This window comes from Elgaria multicarinata, chromosome 1 (assembly GCF_023053635.1).
Source record: "Elgaria multicarinata webbii isolate HBS135686 ecotype San Diego chromosome 1, rElgMul1.1.pri, whole genome shotgun sequence".
Lineage (NCBI taxonomy): Eukaryota > Metazoa > Chordata > Lepidosauria > Squamata > Anguidae > Elgaria > Elgaria multicarinata.
The window spans coordinates 194,671,304-194,694,356 of NC_086171.1; the positions used below are offsets into that span (position 1 = coordinate 194,671,304).

The following is a 23,053-nucleotide window of genomic DNA, read 5'->3' on the forward strand; positions in this document are numbered from 1 at the left end:
ATGAGGTAGCAAGGGAACACAAGTAGAGAGGAAAGCTCTGAGCTTGGAAATGTGGGTTCGGACCCAGTAGGAGGAATACTGCTAGCAGTATGTCAGGTGAACCCCCAGAGAATCACAGGCTCACGCAACAGAGTCTGTGTGCGTTAGAGAATCTTCTCCTTGAGAGTTCGGACGGAAGGGCAATTATAGGGTGCAGGCAAGGAGCACAAAGGAGACAAAGATGACCTTGAATGAAAAGTTGGTGTTAAATGAAAGATTTAATTGCTTGGTCCCTGGAGTGAGTAGAAACCTTCTTTTCCTGGTTCTGTGATTGAATTTGGCTGATCAATTCAGCATTACAAAGCCATGCTTCTGAGAGACAATCTAGTGGAGTTCCTGGAACTAAGGGTGCCACAAGGGGTCTAAAAGTCTGCGATTGAGTGGGGGAACTGGATGAATTATGCCAAAGGTGGGCACAATGGAGATTTATCTGGAGGTGATGCTTTAGAATTGGACCCCATTTTCTGCCAGGGCTTTAGATTGGCCAATTCTTAGGTTACCTTGTTGCATGGCTAGAGTGGCGACTTGGAGTTCAGGAAGGCATTTGCATTTATCCAGAGTTCCCATTGTTCATCTGTCCATATGAGGGCTACTTCTGTTAATTCAGTTAAGCAGAGAACATGATGATCATGAACTAAATACATCAGGTGCTAGTAGCTTGCACATTACAACAGGATCCTTTTCATCCTAGATGCCATGAGTCTCTTGCCCATGCAGCTTTTCTGGAACAATAAACCACCATCATGACTGAGCTTCTCAGTAACAAATGATGCCTACACCTTTTCTTGGTGTCAGTAGTGAGTAGTGGTAGGCCTGAGTAGTTCTGAGGCTGCCTCTCTCAATGTCACAAGCAAGCTATGTGTCTATCTAGACTCAACGAGGGTTTGATCAACTCTTAAAGACTCAGGAATACTAGGAGGGTGTATCTTTTGGGATGTTCAGTCCATTTGTTATCTGAGATTGCTGCATCTTTATGTACTGAAGAAAGGAGAATTAGAGTGCAATTCTATACGTGCCTACTCAGAAAGAACCCTCATTGAAACCAATGGGGCTTAGTCCCAGCTAAGTGGGTATAGAATTGCAACTTAAATGTCACTGCTGTTCTGGGCTGAGTGGTTGCAAAGATGCCCCAGGCAACCCTCAACAACTTATCTAGCAAAGCTGCTTCTGTAAACAGAAAAGAACTCATCTAAAGTCCTTGATTGGGAGTTGCCATTGTCCAGCTACCTGCCCAGGTGAGGGTCTAGTTTGCTTGTAAACATTGGCAGATGCAATTGGGGTAAAAAATGACCTCAAAAGTAAATGATTAAATATTGCTCAACATAAAGGCTCAAAATAGTTTTGAGGCGGGGAAAACAATTTTGCTGGGTCACAGGGAAGGCAATGAGAAAAAAAAATGTTTAAAAACATTTAGCTTTGCATAAATGTCACAATGTTAAGTAAAGTGAATAATTGAACACCATTTTGCAAGGTCAATTTGACCCCTAGCATCTTATGCCATGCCCCCACCCCCTCACAATTTTCTTAGTCATTTCAGTAGGGGTAGAATTAAGCCTCAAAGCTGTGAGAATAAAATCATATTTTTTCCAATAAATATAGCAGCCTTCCTTCTCCCCAAACCACATGGCAATTCACACCTCATCATGATTGGAGTAAAAGACTGATGCAGATGTTTTATGAATTGTTTTTAGCACTGTTAGGGGTCATTTGATTCAACCAGTGGAGGCTGGTGGCTCTCATTTAGGTGGGGCTGAGAATCCATTCTGGGTTCAGTCAAAACCAGCCAGAACTCTAAAGGAGCTATCCAAAGTGCTAAACCTATTTTTCACTGCAGTTGGAGCCACCAGCCTCCACTGAACCGAACTTATTGACTTAGGTCTAAAACAGCCATTCTTAAAAGCTGCCCTGAGAGTTCAGTTTCTATTCATGCTGTATCCGGTGGGAGTAGTTTTCCGTCTTCACTGCAGTAGGAGGTGATACATTTGAGATCTGGGGATGGTTGTGGATTATTGGTTTTGTGTGGGAGTTAGTGCCGTTTAATTGTCTTTTTCTAGAGGCTGAGTGTGTTCTCTGATGTTAACATTTATCTTTACTCCCTTTTAAAAAACCACCAGAAAATGGCTGATGATGTATATCTCTACAATGAAATCAAGAGCGAAATGGCCAGAGGTGTTATTACTTTTTAATCCTTAGAACTAAGCAGTTGAAGGGAAGAAAACCTACATTCCTTTGGGGGAGTTGCAAAAAGAAGATATTCTTGACAATCAGCTGAGAAAGCCCTAAACCTCATTGGGTCTTTTCCAAGAACATAGCACCTGGGGATAGTTTCATCTTATTTTTGTTGTTGACTAATTCATTCCTCTTGCTCCTGGTGTAATTGTATAATGATTGACGCATCAGGTGATTACTAGATCAGCATCTCCCAGGATTATCCCGAGAGCGAGCACATCTCATGCAATGGTCTTTTTGCCATTTCAAAGACAAGTACTGGTCCCATTCTTACACTCCCTTGTAAAATGTGACCTTAGAATTGCCCAAGGGGTAATTTCACTCATACAAATCACCAATTTATTCAGTGAAGCCTCTGGTTATGGTTCCTTTTCATCAGGAAAGGAGGGGCTAATGTCTTTTGTTTGTTTATAAATAGTCAACAGGGTACAGAGTCATTTTTTAAACAACAACAACAAACCTTCCTAATGGTAAAGGTTGATTGGTTAAGCTACAAACGTGCTTAATTTTCTTCCAGTGAACTCTATGACACTTAAACATAATAAATGTTGGTATCCAGTGCTTCCCGCACGCTAGCAGGACCTATCGCTAGTGTAACAAGGAGCTAGCGGTTCTTGAAGCATTTGGAAATGAGTGGAAACACTAGTTTCCAGAACGGGGCAGGTCAGCAGAGGTCGGAGAAGGTTGCTCCACTCACTTGGTCTGTTCTGGAAACAAGCATTTCTTGAGTTGCTTTAGGAAGTGTGAGTTCCTGTGGCACTAGCAATCCGTCCCATGGGCACGACGGACCAAGGGCAGGCACAGCAGCCATATTGGGATACTGCCCTTATTGTTCCATCTACCAAAATGACTGCAGTAGAAGTGCGATACAAGGCCAGGCTTTTCAGACTCACTCAAAATGTTGCCATGAAAGCAAGTCTGCGTAGGACTGGTTTGTCAGTTAGAACAGGACAAAGTGCTTTAGTCTGAAAGTAATGTTTATATAAAAGCTCAAGTCCATTAAAGCTACTTTCACAGAGCTTTTGCAACACTCAGTGCTTGCAACACAGGTCTGGATGCTAAGGATCCTTGTGCAAGTAGGGGAAGCTTCCACTCATGCATGGGATATGCACATGCTGCTGTTTCCTGCCCACCCCATCCCATGGGTGAAGCCTCCTACCCTACATTGCACATGATTGTGAAGGAGCTTCAGAAATGGCTTTCTGGGCTTACAGAGGCCTAGAAATAAATTTAAGACAGATTTTAGATAGTTGTGCATGTGGAAACACTCCTTGCAGGTCTTTGGATTTAAGCCACCAATATTTCTTCTGGACACTTATGGCTAGAATAGAAGGAAACTTTATTTTTTTTAAAAAACTTACATAAAATGCGGGGTTTAATCTTTTGTGGGAACTTCTCTTTTAACTAACTGGCCCTGTTTCTTGTAATGTTTAACTTTATTTAATTTACTTTTTATCCTTGTCTTTTAAATTCCAAGGATAATTGCACAGTTTGTCTGATCATTTTACTTGTTGCTGTTCTGCATGTAACTAAACGTCATTTTATTTTCCCTCAGGTATCTGCATCATATTGGTGCATTTATTGATAAGATACAGACTGCATTTCTTGCCAGAGAGTGTTGCTGTTGTTTCGTTAGGTGAGTACCTATTACAGTGGAAAAAATAAATTGTACGTCTTGTGGTCTAATTGTTCAGACTTCCTTTCTTTTCAGTGTTCATTTCTGGACCATTTGTTATTCCTTGCATTTATAATTTGCCTTTTCTCAAAGAAGCTTAGGACAGGATATGTGTCTCTTCCCCATCCTTTCTATCCTCATAACCAGGGTGGATTTGATTTAAATCAATTTGATTTAAATTATGATTTAAATCACTACTCAGAAAGACTTGATTTAATCATGTGACTCCACCGCCCCCAAATGTGCACTCTTCCTCACTATATTTTACACAACTCAGAGTTACCAAAGACACATTCTTGCTGGTATAATCTTAATATTTACAACCAGATGAAGATTTCATTTTTAGAATAGCAACTTTTCAGATTAGTTTTACAGTTATATCAAAAAAATACTGATTTGGTTATACTATTAGAAACACATCATAGATAGATAATTATGAAATTATTGTGAGGTGAACTATCTCCAGTTTAATAGGTTAATCATATTTGGACAACTTTTCTGCTGTACTTTATTGGAAGGAGAAAAATAATCTTACAGAAACTTCTGGAAGAGCATGACATTGTGAATGGATTAATCGAATTCAATTACCAAAAAATTTAAACAGCCTCATGCTACATAATTAAACACTAATCCTTATTTCATGATGAATAACCTTTGGACTATAATGTATCTTAAATAGAAAACTATCTTTAGATAGATGTTTCCTCAAAAAGCATTTTATTAAAAAAAATCCAATTGAAATAAAAAAAAATCTGATTTAAATTTTTTAAAAATCCGATTTTTTGTTTTTTTGTTTTTTGAAAAAACAATTTTTATCCACCCTGCTCATAACACCCAGTGAGGTAAATTAGGCTGAGCAGGGAGAAAGCGACAGGCCTAAGATCACTCAGTGAGCTTCATGGCCAAGCAGAGAGTTTGAATTCTTTGGTCATAGTCCAGAATACTAATGACTACATCACATTGGCTCACCAGCAGTGGAAGCTGGTGGCTCCTATTTCAGAGGGGCGGTGGATCCCCCCCCCAACTGAAACCCAGAGGGGATTCTTTGCCCCTCTGAAATAGGAGTCACCAACCTCAATTGCTCTCCAGTGAACATGCTCAGTGTATAAATGTGCTGTAAGAGGGAGAGGGAAGGGTGCAGGCTATTGTTGTATACAGGACAAAGGCAATGTGTTTTAGAGTTTTAAATTTTGTATACTTGTTTTTATCTCAATTTTAGAATTTCTGTAAACCGCCCCGAGAGCTCCCTGGCTATGGGAGCGGTATATAAGTGTAATAAATAAATAAATATCCAGACCTCTCCCTGTGCATCTTGCACAGCTGCCCGTAATAGATCAGTGCTGGAAGGGCCCTTTTAATAAAGGCCGTCATGATGCTGATCTGTTACACAAGGCATGGTCATGGATGAAGGTCCTCCAGTCATGCAGTGTGGACAATTTTTCCAGCACTTGATTTTTCGCCTGGAAAATGTTTCCGTTTCGTAAGTTCAGAAGTAACAATGAATACATACCAGTTGCAAATTCAACACCAGGCAGGCTTTGCCGTTTCGAAGTTGTAGGTTGTTAACATATCACACAGTTCTTTGGGTTGCTCAGATTTGTAAATGTGTCAACACAATTTTCAATGCCTCTTTTTTTTTCTTAAATTGAAATAATATAATGTAATATGCTATTGTCTTTACATTTTTACAAGTATTCAAAACATCTGCTTGATATAACATTTTAATCACGTTAGGTGTGCTTTATTTCCCCCCTCAACAGTTAAAGCTGCAGGAGCCCTGCCCTCTTGCCCTCAAAAGAGGACAGGGCTTGTGGAGCTTTAACTGTTGCAATGAAGAGGGGATTTCACCAGGTGCTGCATGCATACAAATGACACCTGCTGAAATTCTCTTTTCTAAATAACTGTTAGAGATACAGAAGCCCTGTCCTCCTTTCCATATGGTCACCCTACTGTTAAGTCCAGGTTTTTAAACCATCTAGCTGCACTGATGGTGGCCTTCGTGCATTGCCTCTTTCTCAGCCTCAGCCCCTTTCCCGTATCCATAATGTCAGGAGAATAATATTAGTCACTACTTTCACTAACAGTGCCAAATGAATTTATATAGTCACAGACCTATTGTAAAATACAAATAATGGATCGTTCACCTGGTAATATAAAATCTAACATAAGACACATAAGGAGACGTATAACATAAGGAGAATATACAGGATTTAACATGCATCCAAGGTTCATTCTACACTACTTATAATCATCTGAGCTCTTACCTTAATTACCAAACTTAAAAAACCCCCGAGTAGCTACCTTTCTAGTCATATGTTCCCTTCATCCAAAATTGTAACAAAGCACCCATTGGTCTACTTTAAAATGCTTTAAAAGTGGGAGGATTAAATCTTTTTTAACTCCATTATAATATTTACAATAAGACATAGCATGGCATTGGCCTCACTTACACATAATGCCTATTCAACAACAAATCATGGGTTAACACTGGGTTGTTTAAACCCAGAGTCCACAGATAGCCTATGGTCCCTCCATCTGGGAAACCCTTTCCAATCCAACCCAGCAAACCCATTAAGGGTGCAATTCTGTGCATGTTTAGACAGAGAAAAGTCCTACAATTCCCAGTAGTCTCCAGCCAGCCATGCAGGCTTGGGGAATGCTGGGACATGTAGAACTTATTTTTTCTGACCAAGTATGCATAGGATTGCTCCCTAAAAATCCAGCCCAGCCTCTTTAAAGGCAGAATGATTTGCTGTGGGATACTGTCCATTTCAAGCATTGCCAAGCGTACAGCTTATTACCTAGCTGTGCTGTATTAACCAGCAAGACCACATTTACCTACCTCTTCTAAAATGCCATTCAAACTTTAGTGGTAATCTACCTCTAAATTGAGCTCTAATTGTGTATTACAAAACTGAGATATGCCTAGGAGTTAAGGGGAGGGGTACCTGACCAGCTCAGTTCAGTCTTGGGTGATACAACTATATTTTGCTCTAGGCGTAATCTGTAACTGCAACAGATATAGAAGAGCTTCCTTGCAGGTACAAGCCATTGAGCGTGCTCTGAGAGTATAATCCTTATAGCCTAAAATCTTACAGCTCCTGCAAGATTATAGAGCATCTTCACTGTAGCGTTATGAGGCTATTTCTGTCACTTGGGGATAAGAGAATGTCATCTTAAATCCAGATCAAATGTTTATGCACTTCTAAAAAGTTCAACAGCCAGATTCTGCTGTTGGTATAACTGAGTGACTGTTCCTAAAAAAGCATGAGATTGTGTGTTGTTTTGTTTATTCCTGGTTATTAGTTTTTATTTATATTTTAGGGTGCAGGGTATTGGGATGCCCATTAGCCTACAAACATGGACACTGAGGAGATCTTTGCCTCCATGCTCCTCCTGCTCTGCAGTTTTGCTAGATGGGCTTTTTTGCCCATCTAGCTGGGGCTGAGTAGAGCAGAAAGGAAGGAGGCTGGAGGGCCTTTTCAGACAACACGCTAAGCCATGATTAGGCTGCTAACCCTTTTGCAGCAAATGGTTAGAGAGTGTTTATGGTTATGTCGCCACCATGGTTAGGAATGGTTCACACGATACACTAAGTCATGGTTCACACGACACACTAAGCCATAATGTTTAGCTCAAAATGCTTAACCACTGTGGCTTAGTGTGTTATCTGAACAGGGTCCATGGCTACTAGTCATGATAGCTATATATTACCTCCAGTATCAAAGGCAAAATGCCTCTCATTACCTGTTGTTGTTTATTTCATTTCTGTACCGCCCATTAGCTGAAGCTCTCTGGGCAGTTTATAACAATTAATAAAATAATAAATGCCTCATCATATCCCACTAAATGCCATTAAATGCTTGGGAGTAGAGTGCAGCCTGCACTGAAAAGATGACAGTGTTGGTGCCAGGTGGGCCTGAGTGGGGGGCTCATTTCACAGGCGAGGGGGCACCACTGAGAAGGCGCTCTCTCAGAGGGGGACCCCAGATGTTCATCGTAGTGTCTGGGTATGTTCAGGTTGGGAGAGGCCTTCTGTCAGGTCTTCTGTTCCCAAGCCATATAAGGCTACACAGGTTAAAACCAGCACCTTGAATTGGACTTAGAAACCTACAGGCAGGCAGTGCAAGCGGGCCAGAATGGTTTTATGTGCTCAGACCTTCTGGTGCCAGTTATTAATCTGGCTGCCTCATTTTTCACAAGTGGCATAGATTACTGAAACCAGGTTATCTCTCTCTGGATAGGGGTGTAGCTGGGCCACCAGCCAAAGCTGGTAGAAGGCACTCTGAGCCATCAGGTTGCTGGAGAACATGAGCAGGAGGGTGCTGTTGCGCTCACGTCCTGCTTTTGGGCTTGCCATAGGCATCTGCTTCGTCATTGTGGGAACAGGATACTGGACTAGAGAGGCGTTTGGTCTTCTCCAGCAAGAGTCTTCTTATGTTCACCTTCCATGGGGCTACTTAAGATTAGTGATGGGTGAACCAGCCCCAAGTGAATTAGGTTTTTTTCCTCAGAAAATAACGAATTCACCCATGATAGTTTAGATAAGAGTTCTATGTTTACGAGTTTATGAGTTTTTGCGCATGGACAATGTCAAAGTGCATCTTGAGCGCTGTAGTTTGGAAACAAATAGCGTGTCATGACACCCTGCATCACCACATTTATTTATTTATTACATTTTTATACTGCCCAATAGCTGAAGCTCTCTGGGCGGTTCACAAAATCATCATGTGCCCACTTCCTGATTTGTTTTTTTTACATGACCTTTCTACATAATGTTCATTCATTGTCTTCTGCTGCTCATGGAAGTTAGTCAGGAGATGGAACGAAGGATGTTGCTGCCAGAGAAAAAGGATGTGTACACACCCAACTGGCCGTTCCTTCAAATGTGGCAGGTTATTTTACCTTAAGCAAGAAAAAGATTAATCCATCCAGCTCAGCACATATGCAGAATTTGTGTTTAGGTACAGACTGCTCATTATTATTATTATTATTATTATTATTATTTATTGCATTTTTATACCGCCCAATAGCCGAAACTCCCTGGGCGGTTCACAAAAACTAAAACAATTCAAAGTGTAAAACAAACAGTATAAAAACATGAGATAAAATACACATTAAAACGAATTAAAACATACCATACATGATTAAAACATCCTGAAAACATTCTAAAATTTCACTGGATAGGCCTGCCGGAATAGATCAGTCTTTATTGCTTTTTTAAATTCTAAAAGACTGTCAAGTTGACGAATCTCCTCCGGCAGGCCATTCCACAGTCTGAGAGCAGCAGAAGAGAAGGTCCTCTGGGTAACAGTTGTTAATCTAGTTTTTGCTAGCTGAAGTGGATTCTTCCCAGAGGACCTGAGTGTGCGGGGCGGATTGTACGGGAGAAGGCGATCCCGCAGGTAGCCTGGACCCAAACCATGTAGGGCTTTAAAGGTAATAACCAACACTTTGTACTTCACCCGGAAACTAATCGGCAGCCAGTGAAGAGATTTTAAAACTGGTGTAATGTGGTCACCCCTAGGTGTACCAGTGACTAGCTTGGCTGCGATATTTTGGACTAATTGAAGTTTCTGGACTAGGCACAGAGGTAGCCCCATGTAGAGCGCATTACAGAAGCCAAGCCTCGAAGTTACCAGTGCGTGCACTACTGTCTTTAGGTCTTCCAACTCTAGGAAGGGGCCCAGCTGGCGTATCAGCCGAAGCTGGTAGTAGGCACTCCTGGCCGTCGCATCTATCTGGGCTGTCATTTGGAGCGACAGATCCAGAAGCACCCCCAAGCTGCAAACACAGTCTTTCAGAGGGAGTGTAACCCCATCCAGAACTGGTTGACACACCTCCAAACTGAGATTATGGCCTCTGACAGCAAGCACCGCCATCTTGTCTGGATTCAGCTTCAGTTTGTTTTTCCTCATCCATCCCATTACCGCCTCTAAGCATTCATTCAGAGGAGACACGCTATCCTTAGCTGACACTGTTGTCAAAGCCACAGAGAAATATATTTGGGTGTCATCAGCATACTGATAGCACCCCGCCCCATGCCTCTGGATGATCTCTCCCAGTAGTTTCTTGTAAATATTAAATAGCATTGGGGAAAGTATCATAGAATAGCAGAGTTGGAAGGGGCCTACAAGGCCATCTGACAGCAAGCACCTCCATCTTGTCTGGATTCAGCTTCAGTTTGTTTTTCCTCATCCATCCCATTACCGCCTCTAAGCATTCATTCAGAGGAGACACGCTATCCTTAGCTGACACTGTTGTCAAAGCCACAGAGAAATATATTTGGGTGTCATCAGCATACTGATAGCACCCCGCCCCATGTCTCCGGATGATCTCTCCCAGCGGTTTCATGTAAATATTAAATAGCATTGAAGCTTGCAATCAATTCTGAACTTAAAAGTGTATCTGTAAAAGACCAATCTAGGTTCGTAGTAAAGGTGAGCATTATGAACAGATGAGTTTTATCCAGTGAGCCAACTAATTTCAGCATCACGATTTAAAACCTCTGTATCTGAGGGTCCATAGAACAGGAGACGTCTAGGCCTCATGTCATCAGCTCCTGAAAGACCAAGACTGGCTTGGCAAGTACGTAAGTAACTAATAAATAAGTATGTTGTCTTTATTTAGTCCTGAAGAGCCTCTCCTTCCCTGGCTTCTGAACATATATTGAACAGAATAGTGTGCCTTTAAAAACACACACACAAATCCTCAAGAACACGGTGGTTCCACAGAGCTGGTTTGGTAGCCAAACGTATCGTCCCTAGGCAGTGGAAGTCAAAACAACCCCCAGATGTGGACCAGTAGGACAAAGATCTGGTACAGGCAGCACATAATTGGGCGACAGAGGTCCAACAGGAGAACCAGGACAATTTTTTCAGAAGTGTGGAACAATGGTTTAGAATTATTATTTATTTCTTTATTACATTTATATCCCACTTTTTTCCTACAAGGAATTCAAGGCAGCATACATAATCCTCTTCCTCTCCATGTTATCCTCACAACAGCAACCCTGTGAGGTAGGTTGGGCTGAGAGTCTGTGACTCGCCCAAAGTGGGAACTAGAACCCGGATCTCTCGATTCTCAGTCCAATACTGTAGCCACTGTACCACACTGGCTAGAATTATATGCTAACTGAGGGCTCATCTACACCAAGCGCGATATTCCACTATGAAAGTGGTATGAAAGCGGTATGTAAAAGGCAGGAGCCACAACCAAGTGTGCATGCCCCAACGGTCCCCACCTTCCCCTCAGTCTCTCTTCAACCGCCATAGTGGTGACCTCTTGAAAGGAGACTTCTGAGTATTAAAAACAGTATATTGTATATAGTTCGGCATTTTTTTATTCAAACTTTTCTAATTTTGTTTCAGTTCCTTCTATCTTTATCTGTTATTTCGATTGATTTCTTATCGCGATCATCCGATCGCCCCTTTAGGGGTGTATGGCTCTTAAAGAGCCATTCAGAAAGTGTACGAGTTGCAGCAGTAAATTGCCTCCTTCAGACAAACATACTCTTTGTCTCTTGTGTTTAGGGGAAGGGCATAAAGTAGAGTCTTGCTCAAATTGCCAGGCGTTTTCAAGGCAAACGCGCCGTCACAGATCGGATCAGCTTAAGGCAATTCTGTGGAAACAGGCACTGGAATCGATCAGTAATAACACTAAGCAAATTATTTATTTTATTTATTTATTTATTACATTTTTATACCGCCCAATAGCCGAAGCTCTCTGGGCGGTTCACAAAAATTAAAACCACAGTAAAACACCCAACAGTTTAAAACACAATTACGAAATACAGTATAAAAAGCGCAACCAGGATAAAACCACACAGCAAAGTTGATATAGGATTAAAATACAGAGTTAAAACAGTAAAATTTAAATTTAAGTTAAAATTAAGTGTTAAAATACTGAGTGAATAAAAAGGTCTTCAGCTGGCGACGAAAGCAGTACAGTGTAGGCGCCAAGCGGACCTCTCTGGGGAGCTCGTTCCACAACCGGGGTGCCACAGCGGAGAAAGCCCTCCTCCTAGTAGCCACCTGCCTCACTTCCTTTGGCAGGGGCTCACGGAGAAGGCCCCCTGTAGATGATCTTAAGGTCCGGGTAGGTACATATGGGAGGAGGCGTTCCTTCAGATAACCTGGCCCCAAACCGTTTAGGGCTTTAAATGTTAATACCAGCACTTTGAATTGGGCCCGGACCTGGACTGGCAGCCAATGAAGTTGTAAAAGGACTGGCGTAATGTGATCTCGCCGGCCAGTCCCTGTTAATAACCTTGCTGCCCTGTTTTGCACCAGTTGAAGTTTCCGGACCGTTTTCAAAGGCAGCCCCACGTATAACGCATTGCAGTAATCCAAACGAGAGGTTATCAGAGCATGGATAACTGTAGCTAAGCTATCTCTGTCCAGATAAGGGCGCAGCTGGTATATCAGCCTGAGCTGATAAAAGGTGCTCTTTGCCACTGAGTTCACCTGTGCCTCAAGTGACAGTTCTGGATCGAAGAGCACCCCCAAACTACGGACCCGATCCTTTAGGGGGAGTGCAACCCCGTCCAGGACAGGGCAAACATCACCTCGCCGGACAGAAGAACCACCCGCTAACAGTACCTCCGTCTTGTCTGGATTGAGTTTCAGTTTATTAGCCCTCATCCAGTCATCCAATGGCTAGTGAAACCGTGCCTCAGGAAGATCCAGTCACACACAGATCTGAGTTAACAAGGGGAAATTCCCCAGAGCAAGTGAGCATAATGGATGGCAATCCGCTAACGCCAGGCCATTCTCTTATTGTATCAGCGGCGAAAAAGATTTCAAAGAAAGCTAAGTCATCTAAAAAATCGGGGGGTTCTGGCAAGAAACCTAAGAAAAGGAAAAGGTTTGTGTCCAAAAGGACGAGGGGAGAAAAAGCAGTTGATTGAGCAATGTTGCGGCCGATCTCCTTGTTGACGGGAGTGGTCGATGCTGAAGGACCTGCCTTACAGACAATCGAAACCGAGGCTATGCTTGGCGAGAGGCAGTGTTCGTCCTCGGCGTTGATGCCTGGATTACCGCTGATGAGATCTCCAATTCAAGCTGGGCAGTCTCAGGTTGAACAGACTGGGCGAAGGCAGGGAATCTCTGCAAGTGAGGGAGATTTCAGAGAGATCTCTTCACATGATTACCGGTCACAGCAGATGTTAGGTGACCGGGATAGTAGAGAGAGACGTAGAGGATCGCCAGAGTCAAATTATTTATTTTACCTTAAGCAAGAAAAAGATTAATCCATCCAGCTCAGCACATATGCAGAATTTGTGTTTAGGTACAGACTGCTCATTATTATTATTATTATTATTATTTATTGCATTTTTATACCGCCCAATAGCCGAAACTCCCTGGGCGGTTCACAAAAACTAAAACAATTCAAAGTGTAAAACAAACAGTATAAAAACATGAGATAAAATACACATTAAAACGAATTAAAACATACCATACATGATTAAAACATCCTGAAAACATTCTAAAATTTCACTGGATAGGCCTGCCGGAATAGATCAGTCTTTATTGCTTTTTTAAATTCTAAAAGACTGTCAAGTTGACGAATCTCCTCCGGCAGGCCATTCCACAGTCTGAGAGCAGCAGAAGAGAAGGTCCTCTGGGTAACAGTTGTTAATCTAGTTTTTGCTAGCTGAAGTGGATTCTTCTCAGAGGACCTGAGTGTGCGGGGCGGATTGTACGGGAGAAGGCGATCCCGCAGGTAGCCTGGACCCAAACCATGTAGGGCTTTAAAGGTAATAACCAACACTTTGTACTTCACCCGGAAACTAATCGGCAGCCAGTGAAGAGATTTTAAAACTGGTGTAATGTGGTCACCCCTAGGTGTACCAGTGACTAGCTTGGCTGCGATATTTTGGACTAATTGAAGTTTCCTGACTAGGCACAGAGGTAGCCCCATGTAGAGCGCATTACAGAAGCCAAGCCTCGAAGTTACCAGTGCGTGCACTACTGTCTTTAGGTCTTCCAACTCTAGGAAGGGGCCCAGCTGGCGTATCAGCCGAAGCTGGTAGTAGGCACTCCTGGCCGTCGCATCTATCTGGGCTGTCATTTGGAGCGACAGATCCAGAAGCACCCCCAAGCTGCAAACACAGTCTTTCAGAGGGAGTGTAACCCCATCCAGAACTGGTTGACACACCTCCAAACTGAGATTATGGCCTCTGACAGCAAGCACCGCCATCTTGTCTGGATTCAGCTTCAGTTTGTTTTTCCTCATCCATCCCATTACTGCCTCTAAGCATTCATTCAGAGGAGACACGCTATCCTTAGCTGACACTGTTGTCAAAGCCACAGAGAAATATATTTGGGTGTCATCAGCATACTGATAGCACCCCGCCCCATGCCTCCGGATGATCTCTCCCAGTAGTTTCTTGTAAATATTAAATAGCATTGGGGAAAGGATCATAGAATAGCAGAGTTGGAAGGGGCCTACAAGGCCATCTGACAGCAAGCACCGCCATCTTGTCTGGATTCAGCTTCAGTTTGTTTTTCCTCATCCATCCCATTACCGCCTCTAAGCATTCATTCAGAGGAGACACGCTATCCTTAGCTGACACTGTTGTCAAAGCCACAGAGAAATATATTTGGGTGTCATCAGCATACTGATAGCACCCCGCCCCATGTCTCCGGATGATCTCTCCCAGCGGTTTCATGTAAATATTAAATAGCATTGAAGCTTGCAATCAATTCTGAACTTAAAAGTGTATCTGTAAAAGACCAATCTAGGTTCGTAGTAAAGGTGAGCATTATGAACAGATGAGTTTTATCCAGTGAGCCAACTAATTTCAGCATCACGATTTAAAACCTCTGTATCTGAGGGTCCATAGAACAGGAGACGTCTAGGCCTCATGTCATCAGCTCCTGAAAGACCAAGACTGGCTTGGCAAGTACGTAAGTAACTAATAAATAAGTATGTTGTCTTTATTTAGTCCTGAAGAGCCTCTCCTTCCCTGGCTTCTGAACATATATTGAACAGAATAGTGTGCCTTTAAAAACACACACACAAATCCTCAAGAACACGGTGGTTCCACAGAGCTGGTTTGGTAGCCAAACGTATCGTCCCTAGGCAGTGGAAGTCAAAACAACCCCCAGATGTGGACCAGTAGGACAAAGATCTGGTACAGGCAGCACATAATTGGGCGACAGAGGTCCAACAGGAGAACCAGGACAATTTTTTCAGAAGTGTGGAACAATGGTTTAGAATTATTATTTATTTCTTTATTACATTTATATCCCACTTTTTTCCTACAAGGAATTCAAGGCAGCATACATAATCCTCTTCCTCTCCATGTTATCCTCACAACAGCAACCCTGTGAGGTAGGTTGGGCTGAGAGTCTGTGACTCGCCCAAAGTGGGAACTAGAACCCGGATCTCTCGATTCTCAGTCCAATACTGTAGCCACTGTACCACACTGGCTAGAATTATATGCTAACTGAGGGCTCATCTACACCAAGCGCGATATTCCACTATGAAAGTGGTATGAAAGCGGTATGTAAAAGGCAGGAGCCACAACCAAGTGTGCATGCCCCAACGGTCCCCACCTTCCCCTCAGTCTCTCTTCAACCGCCATAGTGGTGACCTCTTGAAAGGAGACTTCTGAGTATTAAAAACAGTATATTGTATATAGTTCGGCATTTTTTTATTCAAACTTTTCTAATTTTGTTTCAGTTCCTTCTATCTTTATCTGTTATTTCGATTGATTTCTTATCGCGATCATCCGATCGCCCCTTTAGGGGTGTATGGCTCTTAAAGAGCCGTTCAGAAAGTGTACGAGTTGCAGCAGTAAATTGCCTCCTTCAGACAAACATACTCTTTGTCTCCTGTGTTTAGGGGAAGGGCATAAAGTAGAGTCTTGCTCAAATTGCCAGGCGTTTTCAAGGCAAACGCGCCGTCACAGATCGGATCAGCTTAAGGCAATTCTGTGGAAACAGGCACTGGAATCGATCAGTAATAACACTAAGCAAATTATTTATTTTATTTATTTATTTATTACATTTTTATACCGCCCAATAGCCGAAGCTCTCTGGGCGGTTCACAAAAATTAAAACCACAGTAAAACACCCAACAGTTTAAAACACAATTACGAAATACAGTATAAAAAGCGCAACCAGGATAAAACCACACAGCAAAGTTGATATAGGATTAAAATACAGAGTTAAAACAGTAAAATTTAAATTTAAGTTAAAATTAAGTGTTAAAATACTGAGTGAATAAAAAGGTCTTCAGCTGGCGACGAAAGCAGTACAGTGTAGGCGCCAAGCGGACCTCTCTGGGGAGCTCGTTCCACAACCGGGGTGCCACAGCGGAGAAAGCCCTCCTCCTAGTAGCCACCTGCCTCACTTCCTTTGGCAGGGGCTCATGGAGAAGGCCCCCTGTAGATGATCTTAAGGTCCGGGTAGGTACATATGGGAGGAGGCGTTCCTTCAGATAACCTGGCCCCAAACCGTTTAGGGCTTTAAATGTTAATACCAGCACTTTGAATTGGGCCCGGACCTGGACTGGCAGCCAATGAAGTTGTAAAAGGACTGGCGTAATGTGATCTCGCCGGCCAGTCCCTGTTAATAACCTTGCTGCCCTGTTTTGCACCAGTTGAAGTTTCTGGACCGTTTTCAAAGGCAGCCCCACGTATAACGCATTGCAGTAATCCAAATGAGAGGTTATCAGAGCATGGATAACTGTAGCTAAGCTATCTCTGTCCAGATAAGGGCGCAGCTGGTATATCAGCCTGAGCTGATAAAAGGTGCTCTTTGCCACTGAGTTCACCTGTGCCTCAAGTGACAGTTCTGGATCGAAGAGCACCCCCAAACTACGGACCCGATCCTTTAGGGGGAGTGCAACCCCGTCCAGGACAGGGCAAACATCACCTCGCCGGACAGAAGAACCACCCGCTAACAGTACCTCCGTCTTGTCTGGATTGAGTTTCAGTTTATTAGCCCTCATCCAGTCATCCAATGGCTAGTGAAACCGTGCCTCAGGAAGATCCAGTCACACACAGATCTGAGTTAACAAGGGGAAATTCCCCAGAGCAAGTGAGCATAATGGATGGCAATCCGCTAACGCCAGGCCGTTCTCTTATTGTATCAGCGGCGAAAAAGATTTCAAAGAAAGCTAAGTCATCTAAAAAATCGGGGGGTTCTGGCAAGAAACCTAAGAAAAGGAAAAGGTTTGTGTCCAAAAGGACGAGGGGAGAAAAAGCAGTTGATTGAGCAATGTTGCGGCCGATCTCCTTGTTGACAGGAGTGGTCGATGCTGAAGGACCTGCCTTACAGACAATCGAAACCGAGGCTATACTTGGCGAGAGGCAGTGTTCGTCCTCGGCGTTGATGCCTGGATTACCGCTGATGAGATCTCCAATTCAAGCTGGGCAGTCTCAGGTTGAACAGACTGGGCGAAGGCAGGGAATCTCTGCAAGTGAGGGAGATTTCAGAGAGATCTCTTCACATTACTACCGGTCACAGCAGATGTTAGGTGACCGGGATAGTAGAGAGAGACGTAGAGGATCGCCAGAGTCAAATTTTTCGGCGTCCTCGAGGAGGTCTTATTCTATGTCATATTATCCGTACAGGGATCGGTCAAGATCGCCTTATTATGGAGAAAGACAGTATGAATGGCGATGTCCCTATTCTCCGTACTGTTCAGAGTGGGAAAGATATAATGTTCTAAGAGAGTATTATCATTATGGTCGGCATTGATATGATGACCGACAGAGATTGCCAGCGGCCATAGAAGTGGTGTTACCAGGCCAGTTGAGCAGAAGTTATTTTTCAAGGTACTTCATGGTACCGAAAAAGGATGGGGGGTTGAGACCGATTTTAGACCTTCGGGGGCTAAACGAATATATCATTCCAAAGAAATTCAGAATGATCTCTTTGCAATCGATCACTCCGCTGCTGTCGAAAGAAAGTTGGTTTGCATCCATAGATCTAAAGGACGCCTACTTCCATATATCCATTGCACAGAACCACGAAAAGTTTCTTCGATTTATGGTGGGCAGTTTGGCGATCCAGTTTTGTGCCCTACCCTTCGGGTTGGCAACAGCCCCAAGGGTGTTCACAAAGTGCATGGCAGTAGTTTGCGCCCATTTACGCCTGCAGGGGATAGAGATTTTCCCGTATACAGACGATTGGCTCCTGGTGGCTACAACGGAGTCAAGTCTAAGGAGATCAGTAGAGACAACATGCATAGTTTTGAAAAAGCTAGGTTTATTGATAAACGAAACAAAGACAAAATTGCTTCCACAGCAAGAGATTACATTCATAGGGGTACGACTCGATGCCAAGGACGGAGGATCGTATCTACCCAGGGATCGCTGTCGAACTTTAATGTTGTTAACAGCAGAGATCTTTCAGGCGGAAAAGGTATCAGCATACAAGATTCAAAGATTGCTCGGCTTAATGTCGGCGACGACAGCAGTAGTCGAATATGCACGTCTCAAAATGAGGCCACTATAAATGTGGTTCATTCATTGCTTCAACAACGAACGCAATGCACGGACGACTTACTTTCAGTTACCAAGCGAAGTGAACCAATCACTGCGGTGGTGGATGGTCGAGGAGAATTTATTGAAGGGAATTCCATTTGCATGCCCTACCCCTTCCGAAATTCTGACCACAGATGCATCGATGTCAGGTTGGGGAGCCCATTGTGGAGAACTCAGGGCGCATGGGATGTGGAATACACAGGAGAGAATGTGCCACATCAACTATTTGGAACTGAAAGCGGTAGAGAAGGCACTAAGAAGTTTCGAGACTCATCTAAGTGCAAAGGTGATTCAAGTAGCAACAGACAACACAACTGTTGTGGCATATTTGAACAAACAAGGAGGAACAAAATCCTATCTGTTGCTGCAATTGACAATGCAGATCCTGGATTGGTGTGTCGACAGAGACATCAGGATTGTGGCTATTCATGTAGCAGGAACGAGAAATATAGTGGCGGACAGATTGAGCAGAATGACGACAGTTACCCACGAGTGGGAGATACATGCTGCGGTGCTGACCGCCTTGTTTACTCGATGGGGAGTACCAAAGTTGGACCTTTTTGCAACAGAAAGCAACAGGGTTTGCCAAATGTTTTGCAGCAGAGTAGGGAGAGGAATGGGATCGCAAGGCAATGCCTTCCTCTTGAGTTGGACAGGGGGTTTGATGTACATGTTTCCGCCTATTCCGCTAATAACCAGGGTGTTAGCGAAAATATTGAGGGACAAGGCAGATTGTATTCTACTTACCCCATGGTGGCCGAGACAGCCGTGGTTTGCGCCATTGATCAGGGCATCCAAGGGAGAGTACATCAGACTGTCAATGTTCCCAACATTGCTAACGCAGTGTCAGGGGAGAATACAGCACCCAGAGCTTCATACTCTAGGTATGACAGCGTGGAGAATTCACTGTTAGATTGGAGGAGTTTTCCATCTCCTGTACGGCGAATAATAGACGCTGCTCGCAAGCCATCCACTAAGAGAACTTATGAGGGAAAGTGGAAGATTTTTGAAAGGTTTGCACATGAGAATGCGTTTTTACCACAGAAGTGCACGATTGAACAACTTTTACTGTTTCTAAATACACTTCATGACAGAGGTTTAAAACTGTCATCAGTTCGTGTTTTTTTAGTGGCAATTTCTTCATTTTGCCCAAGTTTTGAAGGTTATACCTTATTTTCTTATCCAGTTGTTAAGAAGTATTTGAAAGGTTTAAAGAATTTAACTATTTCAACAAGTCTGTTTATACCTACATGGAGTTTGTCAGTTGTGTTGAAAGTTCTGGCAGCAAAGCCCTTCGAGCCGTTAGCCACTATTTCACTGCAATTGCTTTCGTGGAAAGTGGCGTTTTTGATTGCTATTACGTCAGCGAGAAGGGCAAGTGAGTTGTGCGCTTTGAGAATAGATCACCCGTATCTAATTTTTCATAGGGATAAAGTGGTTCTTCGTCCTGACTTGTCTTTTTTGCCTAAAGTAGTGTCTGATTTTCACGTGAACCAAGATATTATGTTGCCAACCTTTTTCCAATCTCCAGCTACCCCAATGGAGTGTATGTTACATACTTTGGATATAAGGAGAGCACTAGCTTTCTATAAAGAAAGAACAAGTCCCTTCCACAAGTCAAATAAATTGTTTATTTGTTATGGTGGACAGAGAAAGGGTCAGCCATTATCGACTCAGAGGTTTTTGAAGTGGGTGATGCAGACTATCCAATTGGCATATCATAGTGGCTGGTTTGACTCTGTCTGAGCCGTTAAGGGCGCATACCACTAGGGCAGTAGCGACTTTGACAGCCTTTCAGAGAGGTGTTTCAATACCGGACCTCTGCAGGGCAGCGACGTGGTCGACGCCATCAACATTCATTCGTCATTATCGTCTGGATGTTCGGGCAATTGCTGATGCTGCTTTTGGAAGAGCGGTGCTTTCTTCAATATTCCAAGGAGACACCTACCCTCCACCGGTGAGTAAGCTTGCTATTCGCCCATTGGTGTGATGCACAGAGACCACGATGAAGAAGAACAGGTTGCTTGTAACTGTGGTTCTTCGAGTGGTCATCTGTGCAGTCACACAACCCTCCCTCCATCCCCTCTTTGGCGTCTTATTATGATACCGGAGAAGGAAGAGGGTGTACCTTCCGTACCTTGAGGACTATGGTGGTCTTCGAGGACTGAGGGGAAGGTGGGGACTGTTGGTGCATGCGCACTTGGTTGTGGGGGAGGGGTCCCCACCTAAAACGCCGTTAGCTTTAGAAGTTTACCGGACGAGGTCTCCACGCGGGCACAGAGCCCATTGGTGTGACTGCACAGATGACCACTCGAAGAACCACAGTTACAGGTAAGCAAACTGTTCTGCTTCATAGTGGTGCTGAAGTGCATTGACAACTGTTGGGACCCATTACACATCTACACCAAGCAGGATATTCCACTATGAAAGTGGTATGAAAGCGGTATATGGTACGTGTCAATGGGCCCCAACAGTTGTCAGTGCACTTCAATGTTGCTAGAAAGCAGTAGTGTGGCTCCTGCCTTTTATATACCACTTTCATACTAGAATATCCTGCTTGGTGTAGATGAACCCCGAGAAGGAAAACATATAATTATTATGTGGGGTGAATGCTTAAAAAATATTTTATAGGGGCCAGTTTGTCCCATGTTTCTAAGAAGACGTCATGTGGCTAGGTGGGCTGGTAGAGGAGATGGGGTGTGTGTGTAAGTGTAAGGGATAGGAAAGAAGGCTTTGGGACTACAAAATGAATGATATCTCTTGCATGCGATATTGATCAAGAAACTTTGATATAATATAAAACACGGTTAATAGAATTTAAATCAGGCAGTGGGCCTGGTTGTGATGGTTATAGAATAGATACAACACATTCTGTAAAGATTTGCTCTCTTGGCAGGCTACTATATGCGGGGTGGGAAGAAAGCGACTTGGTTTTGATTCTAAACTAACAACATGGTGATGTCATTCCCTTAGCCTGCCAGCTAGTTCTCATTTGTCTTAACTTTGATTTGTGGGCATTTTCCTGGAAATTTCTGCAATCAGAAGAAGCTTAGTTCTCACGGATGAGACAAAGTGTTTTTAGGAGATGAGAAAAAGTATTGCATTGCTGGCAAGTACTCTCCGGTTTTGTTAGAAATCGGAGTGTTGCAACACTGTTCAAAGCAGACTTCAAAGCAGTTACGTGCTGAAAAGGGTGGGGTAATCTCTCCCCACTCAAACGTCATGATTCTTTATGGGAGGTTTGATTTCCTTGGCCAGCCACGGTTTCCTGATAAGGGTTGTTAATGATCTCTCTGTTGAGGAAACCCAAACTGCATGCCATGAAACCTTAAATTCTGCACTCAAGGTAATTTACTGATATATTGTAAAATTTGCTTTTCTTTGAGTGTTTGATTTAGAAGCAGCTCCCCCCACCCCCCACACACAAATTTTCTGTACTGCTATATCCACTTCCCTAAAACTGGTCACTGTTTGGTATCATTGCAAGGTAATCCAGTTGGCTTGGAGTCAGTTGTTTTGGCTAGGAATAATACTTTATTTCTTCGATTCTAAGACACACTTTCCCCCCCATATAAACATCTCTAAAAATGGGGTGTGTCTTAGAATCACAGGTGCGGTTATTATTCTTAGAACCAAAGCTTTTTTTCTGTTGGTGGTACTGAAATTAGTGTGCGTCTTACAATCGATGGCGTCTTACAATCGAAGAAATACGGTATTGTAATATTTGTCATCGTTTTGGGAGGTTCCAGTTGAATACAATTTGTATCTGTGCTCATGATGTTCCATTATAGTATTGTGAAAGGCTAATCTGGAAGAATCCTGTTTTAATCAAAGTAGCAGAGTGTTATTGAATTGAGGCCATTAGTACAGCACACCAGTCCCCACTGACAAAATCCCAACTGTTTTGTGGGGTTTCAGAAGCTCACCTCTGCTGGGAAACAAGGTGCGTGCTTGCCCCACACTTTGGCAGAGGAAGGGAGGTGGGACAATTCCGGACTTACATGCTTCCAGGATCATCACCAGATACATGTACACTGATGTTGCTATATAAATAAATGAATAAATCATCATCATCATCATCATCGCAGGGTGTCTAGACGTGGCGCGCGATGTCCTGGGAGGAAGAGGACGCTGCACCCGCCATTTTGTTTTTCTTTTTTATCAGAAAAGAGTGAACGAGCGCTCTACTGAAAAAGTAAGGTTTTTTTTTTAAATTTTTTTTATTCCCGCTCTCCCCACCCCACCCCCGGGTCCTGGCTCCTTGCGATTACTCGCGAGGAGCCGGGACAAAAACAGGGTGCCCGGCCACACGTCCCGTGGTCTCAGGATCATCCCGGGACTGCGGGAAAAGTCAGGATAGAAGGGTAGGGCGCACAGGAATGATCCCGGGGCGATCCCCGGGGTATCACCCCATCTAGCCATGCCCTTTGTTTCCCAGCAGAATCACTGGGAAGGGTGCAGTTACCGTAGGGTTCCGTTGGGGGGAGCAATGCAGCCGGCCAACCCCCAGATGTTGTCGACCCCTCTTATACATAATTACATGGGAGTATGCCCCATTTAAAACAACAGAACTTACTTCTGAGTAGGCCTGCCTAGGATTGCACTGTTAG

General features: G+C 43.4%; 1 protein-coding gene across 2 annotated transcripts in view; it reads left to right on the forward strand.

The window, feature by feature from the left end:
- SLC9A8 (solute carrier family 9 member A8) overlaps positions 1–23,053 on the forward strand; it is a 148,429-nt gene that overhangs the window by 19,740 nt on the left and 105,636 nt on the right. For both annotated transcript variants that reach the window (XM_063146099.1, XM_063146090.1), the window contains exon 3: positions 3,824–3,904. In XM_063146099.1, coding sequence (XP_063002169.1) covers positions 3,824–3,904 — 81 coding nt within the window. The remainder of the gene's footprint in view (positions 1–3,823; positions 3,905–23,053) is intronic.